The 24,384-nt window shown below is 38.2% G+C and overlaps 1 protein-coding gene across 1 annotated transcript; it reads right to left on the reverse strand.

Moving 5' to 3' along the window:
- Positions 1-310: 310 nt before the first annotated feature.
- On the reverse strand, positions 311-23,298 carry vwa10.2 (von Willebrand factor A domain containing 10, tandem duplicate 2). The gene is made up of 15 exons (XM_056734973.1): positions 23,104-23,298; positions 22,217-22,510; positions 20,774-20,867; positions 20,455-20,583; positions 5,473-5,659; positions 4,935-5,104; positions 4,662-4,774; positions 4,436-4,552; positions 4,067-4,276; positions 3,797-3,929; positions 3,279-3,431; positions 3,034-3,120; positions 2,569-2,834; positions 2,067-2,360; positions 311-981 (listed from the first exon to the last, which is right to left on the reverse strand). The coding sequence occupies exons 1-15, from the start codon at positions 23,296-23,298 to the stop codon at positions 571-573; spliced, it is 2,853 nt and encodes a 950-aa protein (XP_056590951.1). The 3' UTR covers positions 311-570.
- Between the last annotated feature and the right edge of the window lie 1,086 nt (positions 23,299-24,384).

Below are 24,384 nucleotides of genomic sequence, written 5' to 3' on the forward strand. Positions count from 1 at the left end.
TTTCCAGAACTCCAGATCTTTCGCAGACATCATAAACACACCTAAAAGTACCTAAATACTAAATTGTTTCATCCTATTCTTATGCATATGCAGATATGCCAGTCAGATACCTGTTGCCACTAAATAATTCAGAAGAAATGGAATCTTCCAATTTACGTTTCAATTCAGAAATGTGTGTACAGTACATGTTAATAGAGTGTTTTGATTTAGCTAATGATGTCTCAGAGCATAACTCATTAAATATGCACTTCAAAGAGTCATTGTAAGAGAACATTACAATACTTTCGCAAATAGACAGGCAGGTTATTATTCAATACTATCAGGTATAATTCAATACTATGAAACTTTTCAAGGTCCACTGATTTAAAACATACAAAATTTCTAGAAGAATGTCATTCTTTTATCTGATGTACAACATTGTTCCTTTAATAAAGTAAAACAGTCAATGCTTTAAATGTAAATGTATTCTAGACATTATGTAAGTATGTAAATCTACAGCAGATGTTTCTAAAAGTCAATCAGCATGTTGTTCTGATCTTTAATGTCCAGTATGTCCCTTTAGTTTTCTTTTTACCACAAAAGGTAAACAAAGAGCAAAAGATACTTAGGGAACAACACAGAGTAGCCTCTGTTGGTTGTGGTAATTGTGGCAGGCATCAGTGTGGTTGTTTTTGCAGTGAGGTGCTTTATAGAAGTGAAACATGTACCCACATTTCCCACCCCATCCACCGCCACCAGCTCCACCTCCTGAGAACAGCAGGAAGCATTATAGAAAGCTACAGTGACATTGGTGCCATTCTCACTCATCGCATTACTTATGCTGAGAGAACCGTTGCCGGCGTTGATGGAGACACTGGATATGCCTGAACCAATACCATCTGTCAGGTTGGCAGTGAGTTCCCATGATGCACTGCCGCACTTCACAGGGCAGTCAGCTTTAATGCTTACTACATTACAGACTGGTCTGGAGACATCAGTTACCTGGACGGAAAACAGGAGTAATTAATCAAGGTTAATAAGAATAATTGTTTTTGATAAAATGTACACAGCAAAATATGGAAACACAAAATAACTCTATAGGAGTTAATTTTAACACTTTGAAAGTGTCCCATGGGGTCCACTCCCAATAGATTTATTTTAACACTTTTGAAAGTGTTGGCACATTGAACTTACTCCCCATAGAGTTAAAACACTAACTACAGCCAACTCTAACCAGTGTAAAATAATTGATGTAGGTTATTACAAATAAGCTCACCCCAGTGTAATTTGTTAACTGGCGTTTCATGAAGTGCAAATATGGTAAACAAAGACAATAACACTTAACTTGAAGAAAATATTTTTTAATTGTGCTAATTTCAGCCAGAATGTAGAAACACGTAACATCTTTTCAGTAAAAAAATTACAGAATGGGGAGTTGACGACAGCAAGTTAAAAAATGCTTTCACAAAGCAGGAGTTGATATTAAACAAACTTGATCAATAGCACAATCACAAAACACAGAGTATAATTATTACATTGCGAATCTTTATGAAGTAAATTCGTAGAGTTATTGTTTATGCTGCAATTAATTAACTTCAACGGAACATTCATACGCTAACATTAACGATAAAAGATGATACTGACTGCAATATAAAACAATCCCTCATAGCGACCGAATGTTATTGATCAAAAAACAAAATGAATAAACCATTAACGTTACCTTTTACTGAGAAAGAGAATATTCGGCCTGATGAGTAACGTTAGTGTCTCAGTGCGGTTGACTGCGAGCGAGGTGGGACAGGGGTTCCTTATTTAACGCTCTAAGAGTTTACAACTGCCAGTCACGGAGCACTGTGGGACTTATTTTTTTTATTTAAGTTTCACACTCTGTTAAGACACCAACTCTTCATTTGATTCAACTAATTACAGTGTTGGGTTAACTTTAATTAGTGTTAAATTAACTCTAAACTTTCCATCCATGCCATAATTTTAACTCTGCTGAATTTGCTGTGTAGTAGTTATGAAAAGCTGACTTTGCCATGTAACACAAGAAGATATACCATGACTCATATTTTTTCACAACATACCTCAGCCATGACGGTGAGCCGCAGTGTCACATAATTTGAGTCGGTGGACCCTGGATCTTCTGCCTCAATGGTAAGTGTGACATCAGTCCCAGACTCTGTGTTAGGGGGTGCGGTCAGTGTTAAGGTTCCCTGAGCACTTCCTCCTGCCTCCACATTCAGGGAGCTGGGGACAGACACGATGAAGCTGCGGTCATTCCTGGCTCGTATAGTGTAGTGGCCCCCTGATCCATTACTAGCCAACGTAAAGCTCACACTGAAGGGGTTTGCAGGATCTATAGTGCCGTTTGACTGAGCCTAGAAGGGGATAAATATGATCAATATGATTTCATTGTTATTGTTATAAAATTATGTTATAAAAGGTTTATTCTTTCCTATACAACTATTTAATATTTCAAGCAGGTTCGTTTTAATTAGAGTTAGAGCCCTCATGTGGGCAAACACTTGAACAGCACTATGATGTCATAGGTTTGCTGTGAGTCACTTTTCGTGTCTATAAGCTCACCGCAATGGCAACTCTTGAGCCTCTGAGCTGAGTGGGTGACTGCCTCTGGAATCGGTCAGTTGAGGATGAATCATTTAAAAGCCCTTTCAGATGTATGACAAATGCACCCTCTGGGATTCTTTGTAAGTAAACCAGGAAGCCTGACCCACCCACAGATGTGACGGTACCATTCACAGTATCTGATCCTGAAACTTCAGCTAATAACACATCGGTCACTGTGACCAAGTCTTCTCTGGTCACCGATAGAAACAAAGTGGCATTCCGACCTGAGTAATTACACAACAGAGCTCATTAGACTCTATTTATGTCTTTTAATATCTCACTTATGATACTGAAATAAAATTAAAAAAAGAAGATCTGAACTGTGACATTCAATTTCTTCATGAAGAAGAAGGTTCACACACTACATGTATTATAGTAATAATAAGCAAGTAACGTGATATAAAGATGGTTTGAATTTTATACCAATGAAAGGACGATTGTCTTTGGGTGTAAAGTCACCTCCCTCAGATTGCTCCACAAAGTTAAAGAGAAAATCCACAGAACTCTGACCTTTATTTAAAAAAATGAAAGTGTAATTACTTAAAAACATTTTAAAATCCATTTATGTAGCAGTTTCGATATTTCAATATTGTACGTTTGATTGAAAAACTTCAAAAAAAGGAAGACTACGACATAATAGTAATATAACGGCAGATTAACACCCCTACCAAAGACTTTTATTGTGTAGGTGCTGGTGGAGGTAATGCTAATGCTCCATTCCCCAGTCTGATTATCAGAGTTGAGTTTAACTCTCCACAGATTGCCCACAGTCTGAATGCTACCCAGAGGACCATCTGGTACAGAACCTGACTGAGACACACCTGAGTAAAAGATGAAAAATGGATCACTTTTTACTGCAAAGTGATTGACAATAAAGTGATGCAATTTAAAATGATTTTACCTGAAGTTTTGCACTGCAGATAAAAAACATCATAAGCAAACATGTCTTGTCAGGAATTGTGTCTTGCCAATGCATGTACGTACTATGTACAACCTTAAATATATAAATAAATCTGCATGAAAAATTCCCTAAATTTAGTTAACACTTTATGCCTTTGGATGCAATGTTCGCTGCTAGAGGTCGCAAAACAATAACATGTCATGGCTTGCTGATGGGTGTGTGGTATGACGGGACAAACAAATGATGAGAATCCCATTGATTTCTTGAACACATATGGTTACTCACCTGTGGGGCTGTAGAGGGTAAAATGTGGGGAGACCCCAGTGATGTACACTGTCACATTGGACAAAGATGAATCCAACAGGAAAGAAATGTTTTCTGCATTGGCTGAACTTCCTATCACCTGAAGTACTGTGACCTTCAAGAAACACATCAATGTTTCAATATTCTGCTCTTAAACAGTGCCAGTATTACCTTCTTTCAATAAGAAATTGAACCAAAACCGAACATTTTCCATTTCCAACACATTTTTTTATGTTTCTTTAAGCAACATACCAGAGCTGAGATGGTTGAATCCATTATGACTTCAGTGGCCTGAGACAGTGTAGTCTTTGTGACCTCTATGGCCTGTCCACCAGAAGCATGGGCAAGATCTCTGTAAAACTGCATTTCTGACTGTGACATTGATCTTGAGTAAACACGCTGAGATGCAAAAACGCCCCTTTTTCTACGGAATGAGAACGGGCTAGTCAGCATGAAAGTGACCTGGTTGTTGTAGAAAGAGATCAGAGTAAAATAAATAAAATTACAGACATTTTCAACATCACTTTACTCAAATGGTTGAGTGACAATAAAGGGATTAAAAATAAGCTGAGAAACTGGAGGATCAGACGCATTTTGACTTAATATTGTGTAGACACTCACTCTGGACTTGGTGCTTTCTATCATGGCCTTAATTGTGCTTAGTAAGTCAATGTCTTTGGCAGCAGCATCAGTGAACACAAAAATGTCTGAAGATGGAGGAGCACCTGCGAGCGCCATCTAGACATCCAAAAACAGGACTTTATACATGATTTATTGATTGATTTACTTATTTTCACCATCCATGTGAATATGTGTGAATCCAACAGTTGGGCCTACACATACGAACCTGCAGTCCTGATAAGCACATTTCTGGGAGGTCACCACCACCAGACGCTAAAAGAGTATTGATTCTCTCTTTGAAGACATCTGCATTCTCAGTCCGTGTAAGAGGTCCAAAATCTGTACAAGATACACATTCACTACATTACTAGAGAACTGTAAAAAATTGTATTTCAAACAGCTACGTCACTCCATCATAAGAATCTTTATAAATTCAGGTTTTCCTTTGAATAAGAAGGCTAAAACAAAGATGAAATCTTTGAAACCACAATTGGTTTACCTGGGTCATTAAAAGGGACAAGAACATACTCCGAAGGCTCCTCTGATGTTCCTCTCCTGCTGTCTATAATACTGAAGGACACTCTCTTTGCCTCATCAATGTCATCAGACATACTGCCCGTGGTGTCAATCACAAAAGCCAGCACAGACGTTTGACGAAGTCCCATTAATCTGACAGAGACACAGTCAGGTTTACCCATCTGCCCTGTTCCAGTTATCAACATTTTGTAAAAGTCTACAGCATTCATCTGATATTCCAATGTTTTTAACTTTAGAAATACCAAAGGCTGCCACAAAGAATGTAAGCCCAAATCGAAGAGACAAATTCGACTTGGTGTTTAGAGGATTTTGCAAACACAGCGGTATTTCTGAATGGCGTGATTAAGCAGATTTAAAGTGAAGGTATTTGATGAACATATAATTCATGCCGAGAGCATTTGGTCAACAGCATTATCTTATTTTTGATGAATGTTGTGTTTTTTGCATCTGAGCTTCTCAAAAATATATAAAAAAATTGTGAAGAATTAAATGTTCCATACCGAAGGAAGGCTTGGTTGCCTGTGGCTAGTCGAATGTCCTCTAGTATGTCCATGGTAGCCTTGGTGGCCAAATCAGCAGCACGGTGGTGATAGATGCCATGATTTGAGCTGACGGTATCCTTATTGATACCTCCAGTAGGTGCTGCTGAACTGGTCCTGTCAAAAAAGCCACCATGGCTACACTTGCCTGAGAACAACATGCGTACAAACATGTGTAAGGAAAAAAGCAGAGATGGAAAAGTACTTCTACTTCGATAAAATTGTACTTGAGTACAGGTCAAATTACTAGTAAAAAATCTACTCCAGTAAAAGTAAAAATAGCTTGTTTAAAAAAGTACTCAAAGTAAACATTACTAAGTTACTTTTCACTGTAAAAGCAGGAGTTTTGTGCAAAAGGACAAGGGGTCATTAAAGGAACACCTTTTCAAAATAATGTGCAACTACAAAATAAAATATGTCCAAGCTGCAGCCCAGTCCATTTATCTTTTATCTACTTCACTCATATTTGAGTGTGTGTGTCTGCCTGCGTGCATGTGTGTGTGTTTTTGTAAAGTTGCTTAAAAAAATTGCGAAATTGTGAAAGGCAGAACAGAAACTAGATGCGGTAAAAGTTTGTGAACAAACTTTATGTTGGCTTAAGAAAGCATAGTCTAGAAGTTAAAATAGAAATGTAGACTGTTATAGAATTACTGTGGATGTGCGTTCAGAACGCCAGCTACTGTGTCGCTGTGTGTAGCTAGTCTCTTGCTACGAGGTCGTTAGAAGGCGTTTCTAGCTTTGGTTGCTTCAGTAACATTTATAAACAAACCCTGCAGTAAGGGAGGAGAGACGACCATAACTTGCCATCAAGTCTATCGCCATCAAGTTTGGTCGGCTTTTTAAGGGGACACTTTTCTCTTAGAAAAGATATAGCTCAAGTGTGACCAGTCTGAAGATCTGTGTGAAGTTTGGTGGCTTGGAAGCTATAAGAGGAGTTAGAGTCAGAAAATTTTGTCCCAGAAAAAGTAAAAGAACAAGAAGAAGAAGAAGAAGAGAAACATCAGATTGTTGGCTTTCTCAAGTCAACATAATACATTTGTAGAAAATTGACTCTCATAAAATATAAAACACTTCAAACAATACAACCATTCAAATGTTAATTCTGTATGCCACCCTTCTGTTCCAGCAAACACCAACAATAGTCATAGTGCCTAATTTTATACATTAAAGGGGTCACATGACACCGCTAAAACAAAATATTATCATTTATGTTTTAGATATAATGCAATGTGCATATACTATTTTAGCAGGGCTTTCATTCAGTGGGAAAATGTCCCCAGTTCTGCCGCACAAGGTCTCGATTTCCCGGCGCAGGGATCCCTTCTCTCTGCTAGGGTGACCACCCGTCCCGCGTAGCGCGTGCGCGCACAGCGTTTGAAGCCCAATTCATGCGTCCCGCAAATTGAGACCGTGTCACGCATAATCAATACTTGCTCCAAAAAAAGTTGGTCGCTCTATATCCTCGAGCCCCAGACAACCAAACGAACATTACTTGACAGTTCAGCACGCTACTGTTGCCACACCCACCCCTCAGTTGAACTGCTGACTAGGTTGTTCCGTTGTTGTCGTCATGACAGCGCGCGCACATTCACACACTGGGAAGGAACTTTTAGATGCGCGCTTCATTTGAAAAATGGAGAAAGACACTGAGTCTGAGCCAGGGGCGATTCTAGGTTTTCAATATTAGGGGGGCTCAGCCTCCAATGAGGATATATATAGAGAGAGAGCCACACTCTAATCACCACATATTGTATACGTTACTAAAATAAAGAATTAAGAAAGAATATGCAGAAAAGCATAAATACAAGTTATTGTTATTCAAATGAATATCACATTAATCGGTTAATCTGCAACATTTATATTTCAAAGTGACAACAACAGTCACAAATCCATAAAATAAAATGTCACAATCAACTGCTGAATCATTATTTAGTAAAAATAACTTAATATGTTTCTCTGCCATTCATTCTGATTAGCACTAGCGCTGTCACTCTCTCTGCATGACTGTGTGTTCATCTATTACCTCCACAATATGTTTTCAATTAATGATAAAAATACTGAAGAGTCTGAAAAACGACATAGAGCTTCTGTACACTTTTATTTCCTCTGAACTCAGAACAATGAATAACACTGCCGCACCAGCTGATCTACAGTAACTCTGCCCGTCCTCTTTACAGAGCTGTCAAAACTACCGTCAACTCTCTATAACTATAGCACATCATCATTAATGACACTTTCTGTGCGCTACAATATCATCTTGATCGTGGAAGTATGACGTCATTGGTGTTTGGTGCTTTCATTTGGCTTGAGGTAAAGTTAGCAAATAGTTAACGAGGGGTGAACGCACATAAAACTTTTAAACAGTGGATGGGAAAGGGTCTTGTATCGCTTAAGATCATATTAATCATATCATCGCACAACATATTAAGATGCATTTATAACAAAGAATGGCAAAAATGCAGATGTCATGTTAATGAACACACCTTATAACGTTACTGCTAATGACGTTAACTCCAATGTGCTACTGTGTGAACTGAAGAATGCGCTAAATAACGCAGCCTAACGCCGTTTTCATAATAGGAGTTTTAAAGGGGGCTATAAAGCGATCTCGAATTCTTGTACAGATTACATTACACACAATATTTTAGGGGGGGCTGAGCTAGAACTTTAGGGGGGCTTTAGCTCCCCTAAAAAGGGCCTAACAAGGCCACTGGTCTGAGACATTAATTAAAAAGAGAAGGTGTGGGTACAAGAAAGACTTGGAAAATAAAATAGCTAAAGTAAATCGTAAGTGGAAGTGCATTTGTCAATTCATTGAATGTTCAAAATATTGTGAATCTTTATGCAAAAAAATATTTATTGGGTGGCCTATTCATGAGCATAAATCAGCAATTACACATGTTTAGGGGAATAGAGCATTATTAATATACCATGTACGGTGGTATGTGCTAGAAATGGGTAAACCACTATCTGTGAGTCTGTCCGGGGGGTGGGGGCACCGCCGCGCCAGGCAGTGTCCCACATTGTCCCTCAGAAACATACCCCTTGTCCCCCCTTTGGCTTATTAGCAGGTGGTCACCCTACTCTCTGCGTCACTTTGTATAGTAAGCAGCAGAAAGAAGCACCATACGACAGGTGATTTTTGAATAAAATGAGTACAAAGCAGCGTTTCCGACAGCCTTTCTTTTTTTTCGACTGTTTGGATAGATAAATATGAACAAATTTCGTCTGTAAATATGCACATGGTTACCATGAGGCTGTGTGAAAGAACATGTAATGTTAGCCGAAATCACGGCTTTTATAGAGTTTTTAAATGATATTGCGTCATGAAATGACAACAGAAACTGAAAATATGTCAATGAGAAAGGCTTTATTGTTTAAAATATAATGAGTTGATATACCCTCATGGCTGTCTTAAATCTTAAAAGGATTTTTTTTTAAGAGTTTTTTTACATTTATTTGGTGGTGCTTTCTTGCCAATTATACTTTTAATAATTATACAATTATACTTATAATACTCGTTAATGACGTTTACTGTAACTGATTAAAACGCTTACATAAGAACATGAGTTGCGAGGAGCTTGTTACGCAAATAAAGTTTAACAAATGGACAAATTACTAATTCAATCATTGAAAAATACTGCCCGTTAAATTGAAAATTACACTATAGAATATTCTTAAGAACTTTCTGTTATCTTAAGAAAGTTATTTTATTTTCTCTTAAGAGTAGTTTTGTGAATCCGGGGTGTTTGTGTGTGAATTATGGACTAATCTGATAGACACTTGTGCCCAGGGGCCTCTGAATTCTTAATCTGGGCCTGGATTTAAGGTCATTGCTCTGAAAAGCGAGGTGTTGTCATGATTCCGCCATCATGTCATGTCTATTCTTGGTCTTGGGGCGGAGTCATGGCATAGCCTTAGGTTTTGTGTGGAGGAAGAGATGGTGAACCTATCGGTTTTTGATACTCTCTCTCCGGTCCGCGTCTTCGTTTCCCACCATCTCGTTTCCTTATTACCTTCCAATCAGTGTTTCGTCCCTTACACATGTTCCCTTAATTATCCTGTGTTTGTTTCCCCTATATATTGACCTTGTGTCTCTTGTCTTTTGCTGGTTCATTTTGCTGTGTTCCGTGCAGGGGCGCCGCCAGGAATTTTGGGCCCCATGACAAAAAATCTGCGCAGCTGTTGTCACCACATCTCTAGGACCTAACTGTCCCATCATAAGCTTTACATAACTCTAATTAAAGACTTGCAACTGTCTTGCTTTTTGTAGTTCAATACTAGTACTAGCACAACATTTACTGCTGGTGATTTGTACATGCATGCAAGTCTGGTATGCTGTATACTATTTGATGCAAGATAAAACCATAAAAACTGTGCTGAAGGCTGTCTTTTACAGTCTCAATGTATTTTTATTGTAAGATTTGACAACATGGAAAATTCTCTTAACAAAACGATTATAATTATTATAATTATTAATGAAAGATTTAAAAAAAGAAAAATATAATTAAATATATATTAACTTTTCAATCAAAATAAATTAACATCATCCTTAACATTTCTGCATTTGGCAGATGCTTTTATCCAAAGCGATTTACAGTGCATTAACCTTTAGATTAATACTTAGTATGTGCTATCCCGTGGGATTGAACCCACAACCTTGGGTTGTTGACGCAATGCTATTGGATAAAGTGGACATGTAAAATGGAATTTCCACACCAGGGTTTTTATAGTGCTAAACGTTTCCCTTAACTGATTATATGGTGATTAAATGTAGGCTAACACTAGTCTGTTGCTAGCTAACTTTCACTATGGACATTAAGCCAACAGGTTAATTAATACCTGTCACAGACTATAGGCTACCCACCTTTCTTGGTGAAAAGCTGGGTTACAGTTTGAAACCCTTTCCTTTGGCTTTCCTCTCTCTCTTTACTCTCTTTCCTTTTTTGAAAATCAGAATTTGATTTAACGTGACTAGGCAACATTGTGGTCACTATAGGTCTGGCGCATCTACTGACTGCAACTAAACACCGTCACTGAGACACTAAAGCAGGACCAAACCATTTCATGCAGATACACGGGGGTGGTCGGTGAGTATGGATGTTTACTTTTTGGTCAATGGGGATTTTAAACTTTACTGCCAAAAACAAAGAGATCATTAATTTTATTATAATATGCATATATATATATACTGAATGATGATGGTTTAATGATGATTTTATATTAGTTTTTACCTATTTTTGGGGCCCCTGTCAGTCATGGGCCCTTGGAATGGTTCTAACTTTTCCCCCTATACGGCACCCCTGGTTCCATGTCTCACGCTCTTGTTCTCGTTTGTTCCCCGTCGTGGGTGTTTAGTTTGGTGTTTGTTAAATAAAGTATTTTTGTTACCCCGTTTAGCTGCCTGCACTTGGGTTCTTCCGTTGTTATTCATGACAGGTGTGCTATGATTGGCCAGTTAACCAGTGCGTTGTGATTGGTCGAATACTGCAAACATGTGACGGAAATGTAAGGCCTCTTACTATATTTGGAACGTCAGGTTCCAAAGCAGTTGTACTGACAGGTACGCCCACCTTACCTGCGTATATATTTGGGTGGTCTTAGTAAAATCATAACACAAACTGACATAGATTTGGGGGTGTGTGGTTACACTCAACGTTTCAAGCAAGTCTGGATGAGCATATTCTATCTCTTTTAGATAGAATGTATGTTTTGTTCCGACACTTTTATTTATGCAATTTTACCTGTCTAACACATGCAGACCAAGTCAGGGGGACTAGGGGTATGATCTGCTTCATCAACTTCCAGGGGGTGTTTTGATGGCAGGCAGTGCGGATCCCTCACCATGGGGAGGCCCCTATGGAGGAGTACGGCTCTGCTTACTTACCTGCTTGACGCACTGTCGAACTGACAGTTGTGTAGCCGTGACGCAATGTCAAGTTGCCAAACACCGACATATAGAGGGTGATAGCAGCTGTGATAAACACCCAGAGAGAGAGAGGAAACTCCCGAAGGGGCCCAACAGATGTTGGGACAGGGCAGGTTCTGTCCCGGATCGATCGATCAGCAATCGAATGGCAGAAGTCAGCTGGTTGGAAGCAGACCTAGCCCTGGGTCGGTTTTACCCTCGTGGAGCTCTTTCAACGCATTGTCCTTATAGACCTGCAGGATGGCCATGCAATGTAGAGAGGAGGCAGCTTGGCCCACATTAGTGTAAGCTTTCAACACCATAGAAGCCGAAAATCTACATGCTGTAGTGACTGGATCATTGAGAGGAAAGCCATACACCCCCTCACTCCCTTTTGTCCTGGTTTCTAGATACTATCATCAAAAGACCATAGCAAAACCTGTCTCCAGAGTTCTGGTATTTGGTTTTAAACTCTCACCGAGAGTGTGTTAACCCTTTGGTTTCTCTGTAGGATAATTACGACTCCTAAGCTTCAAAGCATTGGTGAGAAGTTTCTGTCTCATTTCTAACTTAACATCTGAGGCTAAGCAGAGAAACTTCTCTAACAAATAGGAACTTATGTGATTTAAACTATCCTTTTCTATAAATGTATCGAAAGGCTGTGTGTTGGCGCTTGTGCCATTTTAAATAGTCTGTCACTGTTAGATATACAAGTTTGGATTTAGGGTTCATTTGAAGTATTCATACATTGGGATGATTCACAGTTCAATGACTTGCATGTTTCATGTGTAACTACAACTCTCTGAATTCCCTATATGATGAGCTATGTTATAAAAACATAGCATCCATCATACTATGTCCATAACTAAGTTTAGGTTAAATGCAAACTGGCCATAGTGTCATAGCTATGCAAATGAGGCGCCATGAGAAACAAAAGAACTTTCTCTGACCCCCTTATCACTTTCATGGCATTGGCCCGCAGACCACCTGGGAGCAGGTGATTATGCATGTAAAAACGCCATTACGGATCCACTTTAGGAATTGGAAGCGAAAAGAAAGAGAACGGGGAGGACAATCCAAGGGACACCCCGGTTTACAGATCCCCTCTGGATCTATGCTACCTCTGCTCTGAATTCTGTTTGGTAAAGTCACGCTACTCATGGTAATGACATATAGTTAGTGTATAAAATCATTGATGCATATGCTGGACGAATACATATAGGATTCTTATCACTATACTGCTAATCAGAAATTGTAAAATATGCATGTGGAAGTGATGATTATTATAAGTTTTTTCCTTTGAGCTAAACTAATTTCTTGACTGAAATTGACATTATAAACAACTCATTTCATGGATCTGATCTTGATAGATCTGGTGGAGAATCATATTTAAGGGTGAGTTAAACTCATCCTTATTTTAACATGCAGCTAAAATCGTTATAATGCTTTGGTCGGGAGTCTTGGTCGAGTTCTCCAGGTGGCCGCTGTCTGCAGTTCCGGGAAATACGGCACCAGGGGCTTGGGAGCGAACGGTCCGTGACCCTGACTCAGATTAATCCCCTTATCATCCTCGACGCTAGCCGTAGCGGATGGCAGGGCCGCTGCCACTGCTAGCACGGAACGGGACGCAGACAAGGTGGGGGCTGAGTCCCGAATGAACAAGAACACAGCCAACCATGACCGCCATCCGCCCGCAGCCGAAGGCTGCCTCAGCGTGCCAGATACCCAAGCAGTTGAGGCAGACATCGTGTCCGTCCCCCTCCTCGATGAGTGTGTTGCACCCAAGAGAACAGTGGTACATGCCACACTGGAGAAATTAGCTCTTTCAGAGAAAAATTTGATACAATCCAGGACCGGAGCGATGACCTCTCACCCACCGCCACCACCAGTCTTTGAGATCCCTACCAGTAACCGCTTTGCCACCCTCTGCGAGACGAAATGCTACGCTGTGGTCATCGGAGACTCAATCATCCGGAACGTACGCGCTTCCTTCAATCAAGGTAAGGTTCGCACTCACTGTTTTCCTGGCGCCCGTGTTCTCGATGTCTCTGCGCAGGTAAATGCGATTCTGAAGAACAATGCAAGAGTGAGAGCCATAGTCTTGCACGCGGGGATGAATGATGTGAGAATGTGGCATCCGGAGATCCTGAAGAGGGACCTCAGGAGTCTGGTCAATATTATACACATCGCATCGCCCATGGTAAGGATCATCGTATCAGAGCCGCATCCTACTTACCGTTGAGGGAACGAAAAGTACAGTAGACTATTTACCCGTAATAATTGGTTAATGTCATGGTGTATTGAACAGAAGCTGCTCTTTGTAAATAATTTTGATCTGTTTTGGGAGCGACCAAGGCTTTTCCGCCCCGACGGCCAGCAGCATTGGAGCGGAAATTCTGTCTGACAACATCTCAAAGACGCTAAGCAGAATTTGACTAGTAAGTACAAACTTTAACCATAGTCTGTGTTCCTCTCACCCAACTGTTAAGAATGTTACTGCTTCCAAATGCATAGAGGCTGTGTCTGTCCTCCGAATAATAGTGATTAAACCAAAAGACAATATATTTAATGAGCAAAACTAACGCCTAAAGTTTGGCCCACTCAATATTAGATCACTAAATCCAAAGGCAGTTATTGTAAATGAAATGATCACAGACAACACTTTTGATATACCCGATTGCTTCCATTGTTTACCCAACTTGTAAGTCGCTTTCTATAAAAGCGTCTGCTAAATGACTAAATGTAATGTAAATGTGAACAAGAAACAGGAATCCTAAGAGTTTAATCCATTTGATACATAAGACTGGTTAGGTCAGGCAGTTTTAACTAAAATACAGACAGAGACGGTGTGTCAGGACTTGGGTTTGATTTTCCTTTGCCCTCTTTCACTTTTCCCTTGTTTCTGTTTCTATGTTTCCGAGGCACAATCAGCTGGCGACGTTTGACAATCAGCCTATGGAAAGCCATTAGGGTAAAAAACGTGCAAATTTTTATATGCCACTAACATTTTGAGAACGTGTTGTTTAGGTGTAGAATTTCGGTTGTTTTTAAAGCAACTTGCCCAGTTTGAATGTGTAGAGTGTGAGTTCCTATTGGCTGCTGAGCGGAAGGGTTAAACCTTTCATGTAGGCCTAGGGGGGTTGCATTCCAATCACAATCCATGTAACATGCAAAAGATCCACTTATCTATTTGTGCTTGACAGCCAGTGAAAGTCCTCAACAAGCTATTAGATATAGATATTTTATAATCTTATTTATAATTTATTGCTTGTTCTTGTGATTTATAGTTTAGCAGAGACACTAAATAATTAAAAGACATAGGTACACATCAGTCTGAATGTTAAATGGGTAAAGATGTCGTACATCTCCACAGCTTGACCAAGGTTCAAATCTGTCTATTTCCAAACGTGTTCTTCTCCTTTTCCCATCCCTCATCAGATTGAAAAGGCATATTTGTTTTAGCACAAATAAAGGAAATTATCCGAAAGTCGAAATAAAGTGCCTCACAGCTAATAGATAATGAGGCTTTTATCTGGTAAAGTTACTGATAGGTGAAGTAGAGAGGGCTTTAACTGTCCCAAACATGGTTTTAGCGTGTAACAAAGAAGCTACAGTTGGATGCAAAATACTGTGTGAAGGATTTTTAAGCGCACTGCACTCTTGCTTTGAGTTTAATCATCTTATTAGGGTTCGAGCCCGAAGTGCTAGAAACCTATTGTATTTTATTTTCTATTTGCTTGTTCTTGAGATTGATTGTTTTATTCATTGTTTGACAAGCTTATATCTTGGAGATGGAGATGGTGGTCTAGTGGGTGAAACCACTGAACTGGTAAATCAAAGGTTGCTGGTTCGACCCCAACAGCCACCACCAGTGTGTCCTTGAGCAAGACACTTTACTCCATGTTGCTCCAGGGGGATTGTCCCTGTAATAAGTGCACTGTAAGTCGCTTTGGATAAAAGCGTCTGCTAAATGTAAATGTAGCTTAGCCTGATGCTTTTCTTTAGCTCATCTTTTGCAAGACTTGCAATAATACCATGATAGTTGTACTCAGAAATCACTGTTAATGTCATTTATCATACCTATAAATGTGTGTACATAGTCTGTAGATACATATGTGTCTGTATTTGATTGCTTTGTTTTTTGCTTTGAACAGCTGCTTTGATACAACGCAAAGGCATTTCTTTCAGCACAAGGAAATGATCAAAAGGTGTTAAACGCTTCATGTGTTATAATGCAAGATAGGAGAGATCGCCCTGCATTTTTATAAAGTAAACAGCTGATTTTACATTATAACATGGGTCTATGTTTTAGAGGGAAATCCCTAACAACATATAAAATTTAAAACTTTATGGTATTTTACAGTTTTATTTAAGAATTTGCAACACTTTGACACTTGCATTTCCCCTGAACAGCGGGAAGAATGCAGTCATATTCATCCATATAGGACATCATTAGACAAAATAATATAAATTTTCCTATTTGCATACATTCATAATACCAGCAAAAGTTTGTGTTTTTGTAAAAGAAGAAAAAGGATGCCCGTTCTACGGTCTCCATGACTTCCCAATCTCATTTATCAAGGACAGGATTTTCGGTTTATATTTGCCCTTTGCCCTTACCCTATCCAAGGCGTAGGCTACTCGGCACACATGGGTAATATTTCTATAGAACAATTGGCATGTCTACTTTTAAATAAAACAATTCAGATTCAAAATTTTATATAAATATTTAAGATGGCTATGAGTAAAAACTTTCAGAATTTACCTTATTGTCAGAATTAGAACTCGTGTTACGCTTGTTATTTGTATCCGTTAGATTTTAGATGAAGAAATATTGTTGCGGTAAGAAATAATAGGTTTAAGTTTCATCAGACTTGATGAAAATAAAGTAATGATTTAAAATAACATTTTATTGAAATATAAGACAGATAAATACGAATTTATACAGAAATCTGTTTTTCTCTTTAAAAATAAGTTAAATAAATAATTTTTAAAAACTAACACTAACACTTTGCGATAATTTGTAAGCATAAAAAAGTACTGCTTTCATAAGATAATCACATTTATCAATAATAGTCCCAACAGCTAGCAGTGGTGTAGTTTTTAAAGTTTTAGAATGAAGTCACATCAATCAAGGACTGAGATGTGCTGACAGATAGGCTACAAGAGGGCAACAGTACAAAAGGATTGTGGCCAGGTTAAAAACTCTGTGATTGCATTTCCTGCCATTTTTAAAGACTACAAGGATGGGCAGAGGAGCAGCTGAGACAAACCAGAATAAAACAACCCCTTGCAAGTCTGTAACTTCAGGTCCTGTAAGATGGTGGGGCTTTCCTGATTTCGCCAAGTGAGGGATGTTGACCCTGGGACAACGTTTCACTCAACCAATCAGATTTGAGGGATTAGTTACACTTCATGTTAAGATTAAGATAACCAAGTGTCGTGGTGCCTCATTTTGTCATATATTTCTTGGTCTTGTGGCAGAACCAGGACCGGATCCCTTGTTTCCTGTAGAGAAAGAGGTTTTTGGCCCTCGTTCATCACCATACTCTCTCTCTCTGAGACTCGTTTGTGTTTTCCGCCCATTCATCTTGTCGTTACTGATTGTTAATTAGTTCATACCCTCCACCTGTCCCCGTTGATTTTGACCCCTTTAAGAGTCCTCATGCTTCTTTGTCCTGTGTTTGGTCATTGTATGTTTTTCAAGTCTCTGTATACGATGTGCCATTTGTTCGGTGTGTTTGTTTATCATTGCTCGAAGTCCTGTTCCTGACGTCAAAGATCTGTTCCTGTCCAGTCTAGTTTATTTTGAAGTGTTGTTTATGTTAGTCTACTGAAAGTCAGTCTCCGTCCCGTTATACCCTGTTTGTATTTCTTTTACCCCATCGTGGGCTTATGTTTTTTGATTATTGTAAAATAAAACCTTGTGTTAAAACCCCTTCACGACTCGCTGCCTGCACTTGGGTTCTCTTCCCTGCACGTATTGTGACACCAAGGCTTTATGCCTCTGCACCCTTATTATTCACCTATCATTACCCTCTGATTTAATGGATATGGTTATGGTTAGATTTTTGAGTAGGTGTAGACCTTTACTACAAAAATGTTGTCAAAAATGTTGCCATAACAAAATCTCTCAATTGGCAAAATCTTTTCAAGGGAGATGGTGGAACCCAGTTACCTGAAGGACTCCACAGCAAAACAATTACAAAATATTGTGTGTTTTGGGCCATATTCGAATCTTTTAAAAGGGATAAGATATGCTCTGTCTCTTCTTCTTCTCACTGGAAGCTGTTCTCCTTGAGCTCAGCTCTTTTCCCTTCCCTTTATTATCTTCCTTTTTACTTGAGCTTTGGGGTTCAGGCCACTAGGCCTTGCTTCCAGGCTCTCCTCTATCTTAAATGATTGATTGGTTAATTATTTTATCTGTTAAACTAAAAAATCAATATCCGAATAAAACTATAAAACCAATATCCGAATCTGTGAGCGGCAGAAGGCAACCCCCTTGGCCTAGCTTTATATATATATAAATATATACATATATATATATGTATATATATAGGCCTACAGTAGCATATATTTGCACTTCAGTCTTGTAGTACATTATAAAACAGCATGCAATAATAACATTTTGAGTGTAAATTATCATATTTGTTAAATTAATGCCACATTATTGGGATAGTTAAAGCCCTCTCTACCCTATCAGATAACCAATTAATTATTTATTACCCGTGAGGTTTTTTATTTCCACAGCGTTTTCATCATTTGTGCAGAAAACAAACGCCTTTCCACTCTGATTAATAATTCGAACCCCCTTCGATCTGAGCAAAAGTTGTACTATGGTAAGAGGTCACTACCCCCATGCTATTTTATAACAGGTGAACAACGTATTCTTGTACAGAGTTTAACGGGAGTTGAAACGGCGGCAGTGTATTTTCTCCGTTGTCGGCATTATTGTTAACCGGTGGAACAGCCTAGGCCTATATATGCTTGAATTTCTTATCAAGAACATGTAAAAAAAATACTCATACAGTCCACAGACTCATGGCCGTAGCCAATGTTTGAAAATTAGTGAGATCCGGGTGGGGTGTGAAACCTAATATTACCAATAAATGCTATACATTATTCAACATGAATAAATATGATTAATAAAGTCAAACAATTATAAACTTATACTGTATATCTATGGACAGGACTTAATACCGTGGCTAGAGGTTTTTCAAAACAACTTTTATTATTTATTGATATCTCTCTGTGAAAAGAGGGCTTCGAACCTGTGTTGGTAACGTGGCGGCATCATTTACCCCCATGCCACTCAAACTGACATATGAAATGAGCCTTATAATTCTTTAGTATCTCTGCTAAAACAATCAATCACAAAGAACGAGTGATAAATGATAAATAAGATTATTAAATATCTACATCTTATAGCCTGTTGAGGACTTTCACTAGCCTTCAAGCACACATAGATAAGTGGATCTTTCGCATGTTACATGCATTGTGATGGCAAAGAGTCAGAAATGGAAGGAAACCAACCTCCCTAGGCCTACGGTTATGGTTTAACCCTTCCCCTTCAGCAGGCAATAGGAACTAATCACGCTTACACGTTCAAAATGGGAAAGTTGGGCAACGCACTCTTAAGAATGCGTTATATGCGCGTAGACTTCTTGTTGTTTACGCGTCCAATACGCGTCTATTTTTCATGATTAAACTTCGCGTTCTCTAAGAGCAAACAACACGTATTCACCCTTCTGACAGCGGCTTCGCATCTCCCAGTGTGCTCCCTGAGCCACGCTCTGCGGTTCATTGCTTTTTATCTGGTTGGTTACTTTATTTGGATTTAAAAAAACTTTTGAAAACTCATCTGCGTTTGGTTCCAGATCTTCTGTGCGAGACACTGTATTTGTTCAGAGCTTTACAGCGCATTCTTCTTAGGTGTTGCCATACTTACATATTTTTAAGGGGTTCGCATTTGCTTTCAAGTCTTTTCTTATGAAGCTGCAGATACATTAAGTAAAGTGAACAGTTGCGCGTATATGGCAAGCCGAATTAGCTTTTAATCATTCTCAGGATATTAATTTTTGATATCAACAATTCAATTTTTACTAGTAAAAAATTATCATCCTTGGTATCAAGAATATAATTTCTAATAGTAAGAGTTTGGATATCAGTAATTAAATTTTCACTGGTAAAAATGTGAATTCTTGATATCAACAATCATTACAATTGTTGTCAAGAATTAAAAATTTTACCGGTGAAAATGTAATTACTGGTATAAAAACAGTAATTGTTACTTGTAGAAATTCTATTCTTGATATGAAGATTGATATTTTTTATTGGTAAAAATGTAATTGGTAATATCAAATATTTATATCCTAAGAATGATTAAAAGCTAAATCGGCTTGCCATATACGTAATGTTTTTTTTGCCTTCGATTGTTAAATTTGAGTTTGTCAAGGCTGGCGAGGTTTTTTAATACGCATGAAATAACAAGCATATTTTCATGTGATTTTCTTGCCCCGAGCTTACAAAAAAGAGAGACATGGTGCACGTTAAAATATGTCGTTAAAACAGAAGTTGTTCAGTTCGGTTCCACGCTGCGTAAATCTCTTAAAGATAGTGAACCGTGCATCTACAAAACGGGATTCAATACTTGAAATGGTTTCTTAAATATAGCCAGGGCTTTCCTTCATTGTCTTCAGTAGTCAGAGTGCGATGGGATTTCACCTTTAGGAGAGTTGCACACTTCCGAAGTCTAACTTCTCCGCCTCCATCGCTCTTCTGGTATAAGCGCAAATTCGTACACCATTCACTGGAATAATTTTTACTCAGTTACGGATGTGATTTTAAATATATTGAAAAACAATACTTCACAGAAATCATATGAAGTAAAAGTACAATTACCGATTTTAAAAGTACTCAAAAACCTACTCGATACAGTAACGCGAGTAAATGTAATTCGTAACGTCTTACATCTGGAAGAAATAGAGTGTATGATGATGGTAAGGAAAGCTTACCCCAAAACAATCTTTTGTTACCTGCAGGTTTTGTGGAGGAGGAAATGCTAAAATATCCAGAGGTAAGTTTCTTCTGCTGCAGTATTTCTGGAAGAATGTTTGCACCACAGTTTTCTCCATTGCAGTTTCTGCATGTCTGTGTATTGGGACCTAAACAAATGATACATAATATACATGAAACATATATAATGTTTATATATTATATTGTAGATGTTTCCACCCACTTGTTAACTGTTCTTTTTTAACCAATTTTAATTAATTATACAGAAGGGGTAAAATATTTTACTTCCTCTCAAATTATATATAAACTATCTTGGAACTGTATTTTGTTTCATAATACCTGCAAGGTTGTTGAGTGGTTGGTCAGGTCTGATCAGGTTGCTAAAAGGAGCAGCGAATCCCAGTTCCACCCAGTTACTATGGCTATAGAAATCCTGCCCACAAACACATATAGACACATCCTATTATCGCCCTATATGCCATATTTACCCACATATTGCTTAACCTCATTTGTAAGTCAATTTGGATAAAAGCATCTGGTAAATGATTAAATGTAAATATTAGCCATTTGGATTACAGTTCCTTTGTGACGGGTATATTATATGTGATTTTGCGTGATATGTTCACCTTATTTTCAGTCCCATATAAGATAATTTATAAGGTAAATTAAAGGGGTCACATGTGTTTTTTTCCCAGGCTCGCCTGTTACGTGAAATTGCAAAAATTAAAGTGTCGGAACAAAAGATGCATTCTATCTTTAAGTGAATGCTCAGTAACCCAGACCTGCCTGAAACGCCTCATGTAACCACACCCCCACAAATCCACATCAGTTTGTGGTAGGAGTTGCCTAGACCACCCAAATGTATACACAAGTAAGGTGGGCTGCCTGTCAGTACAATTTGCTTTGGAACCTGGTGTTCAAAATATGGTAAGAGGCGTTACATTTCCATCAGAGCCATTTAGAGAGAGAGTTCTGCCAATGGAGGTATAAAAAGCTGGAGCGTCACGTTATTAATGGACCCTTCATATCGTTCCAGGAAGTTATGTTTTCTCTTTAAATGCTTTATTTCATAAAATTTTTTATTCATTGAAAGGTTTACATCTTTAAATGGGTTAGAAGTTTACCTCGGTTGCTATGTTTAGTAGCAGCTCCATGCGTCACTCTTAAGCTCTGGGAACTATTGAATCTGTGATTTTTTTTTCCATTGGAGTCAACTTATCACTACGCACTGGTTAACTGGCCAAGCATAGGACACCTCGCTTTTCAGAAAGATGAGCTTTGTTTAAAATCCATGCGTTTCAGAGAGCCAGGGCAAAGAGGAGATAAAACATGCACGGTATTCGTGTATACACATTGCACTACATCTAAAACAAACGATAATATTCATTTACGCCGTGTCATTTGACCCGTTTAATAGAAAATGATTAATTTGTTTTCAAATTAAAAGAAAACATATACATGGCATAGCACGTGTATGAGAAAATAAGAATTTTCTTTTTTTTGGCTGAACTTTTCCTTTGAAGGGGTGGTATAGTCGGTTTTTACTTTTTTTTTACTTAATTTAGTGTGTAATGTGGCTGTTTAAGCATAACCTACAACTGCAAAGTAACAATGCTCCAAGTTTACTGCAAAGCAACATATTTTCTTAAACAGAAATAGCTTTTTAAGGACTATGAACGACTCATTGGGACTACAACAAGCTTATATATGTAAAAACATTTTAAAATCAAATAAATACATGAAAAATAAGAGTGTTAAGAGAGAAGTATTATCTATTTGTACCTGTAGAGTGTGACATAAAGCCCCCAGTGTGACACGAGCAGAGATGTAGCTGCCCCGCTGCACGCCGGCTTTAACTGTAGCCACGCCTTGAGTGATGAGGTCACGCCCCTCTCCAAAAGCCTCATTGTCTATATGATGCTTTGCACTCAGCATAAACTGTAAATCAATGGCAGCATTGCTGAAATAAGTCTCTGCAATAGCTAAATGAAACCTTGTGGCAGACAAGACAGATGACGAAGCAGGGGATCTTGAGCAGGCCTTTTGAACAGCAGATGCAGTCATTGTGTTTTCAATCTAGAGATATGAAACAACATTCAACAACATTTCTAATGTCATGTTTAAATTCTGTAAAATTTGCAACCATTTGGTTGAATTTTCAAATTAAGAATGCAATAATTGGAGACGTTTGAACAATTAGATTTGAATTTTAGTTCATATGAACTAACAAAGACATGTAAAAAGGATCCAAAAATGTTCTATCATCATTTGCATTTCTATATTAATTTATTTTATGCTGAACACAAGGGGAAAAACTTTGAATAATGGTGGTAACCAAACAGTTTTGGGCGTGCGCCTTTACACTCAGTATTTTTGTAAATCAATGCTGCGCCAAATGCTTGGTTACAAACATTCTTTAAAATGTCTTCCTTTGTGTTCAGCTGAATGAAGAACAACATTAGGGTGAGTAGTCTAAATTAAGACAGAATTTTCTTTTTTGGGTGAAATATTAGAACTTATGAAATGCTTATTGGTAGCTCATGTTAGCTAATAATTAATATAAACGAAAAAAGCCTTTTAGTGTTACCGCCAAAGGAAATGTATGCTATCTAATTCTACATAAGATATTTACTCTGATAAGGTATAGGTATAGATAAATTTGTCCTTACAGTCAGTGTGAAGTCTTGACCCTGAGCAGTTGCTATGTCACGGCACACCTCTGCCGTCTTGCGAAGCATAGCCACATGAGTGATTTCTCGATGTGTGAAGGAGCCGTCAGAAAAGAGTGGCTTGAATGCCGCTGTCCAAGGCATAGAATGGGTCTCCCAAAGGAGAAACACAGCCAGTACAACCAGTGAAACCATGAGTGCCCAGTGGTGCAATGGGAAAATCCACTGAATAAGTACTGTATTCAGCACCTGCAAATACACATGACTTGGTCATGAGTCTGATAAGGTTAATAAACAGCTTTTAAAATGACTAAGGGATAATGTGTGTGAGAAAAAGAATGACTCATCAATTAAGAAGAAAGAAAATCTACAGGTGTGTGATAACTAAACATTGTTTACAATTATCAAACTATTAATCTTGTAGCCTTTGTATTCAATAGCGAAGTATCTCAGGAAACAGTACATATGACAAATGCATTTTATTACCTTTCCACAGACTTCGTGTGTATATCTTAAGCACAGCCACTTTGAGTATATTTATACATCTCATTATGGTTGATTAATACCAGCACAACAATCTAGTGACGTGACAATATAATATAGGGGTTGCATAAACGGTAATCTTTCTGGTAAGTCTGGATGGCAATAAGGAAAATGTTTTACTTCATTATTAACAACCATTGTTGATTGTACCATATCCCGTATCATGTTTGTTTGGCCAAACAAACTGAACTTCCCTCTGTTTCCTTGGCAATATCATGACTTTTATCAGTGTTGAGAAATACAATAACGCACAACACAGTGACCAAAATTTACACTTCTACCCTATATTCAAATATATTATTAAAGTTGTTTTTAAAAGGCTTGACAAATAATAAACAAATGCTTAAAGCTCACAAATATTAATAACTTATACATCTGTAATCCATCTGTTTGTTTTCCATGCATTTTGTTCAGTGGAATAAAATACATATGAACTGAAACACTGGATTTTGTCTTTTCCCCATTCAGAGTGATCTTCCCTACTTGGTGCTGTTTGGGCAGGACCCGTCACAGTTGTTTTTTTTTATTTGTTTTTTTCCTCCCCTGGTTAATTTCATTATTAGTGAATTAGTTTTCACCTGTTTCTCGTTATTAGTTTATCCCCAGCACCTGTTGATCCCTCGTTATCTGTTGTATTTAAGTTCTCCCCTTGTTTGTATTCTTGGTTGAGTATTGATTATGTTTGTGTGTTCACCATTCCTATGTTTCATTAAATGTTATCTGTTGGATTGTACTCTC

The sequence above is a fragment of the Triplophysa dalaica genome, chromosome 2, assembly GCF_015846415.1.
Source record: "Triplophysa dalaica isolate WHDGS20190420 chromosome 2, ASM1584641v1, whole genome shotgun sequence".
Lineage (NCBI taxonomy): Eukaryota > Metazoa > Chordata > Actinopteri > Cypriniformes > Nemacheilidae > Triplophysa > Triplophysa dalaica.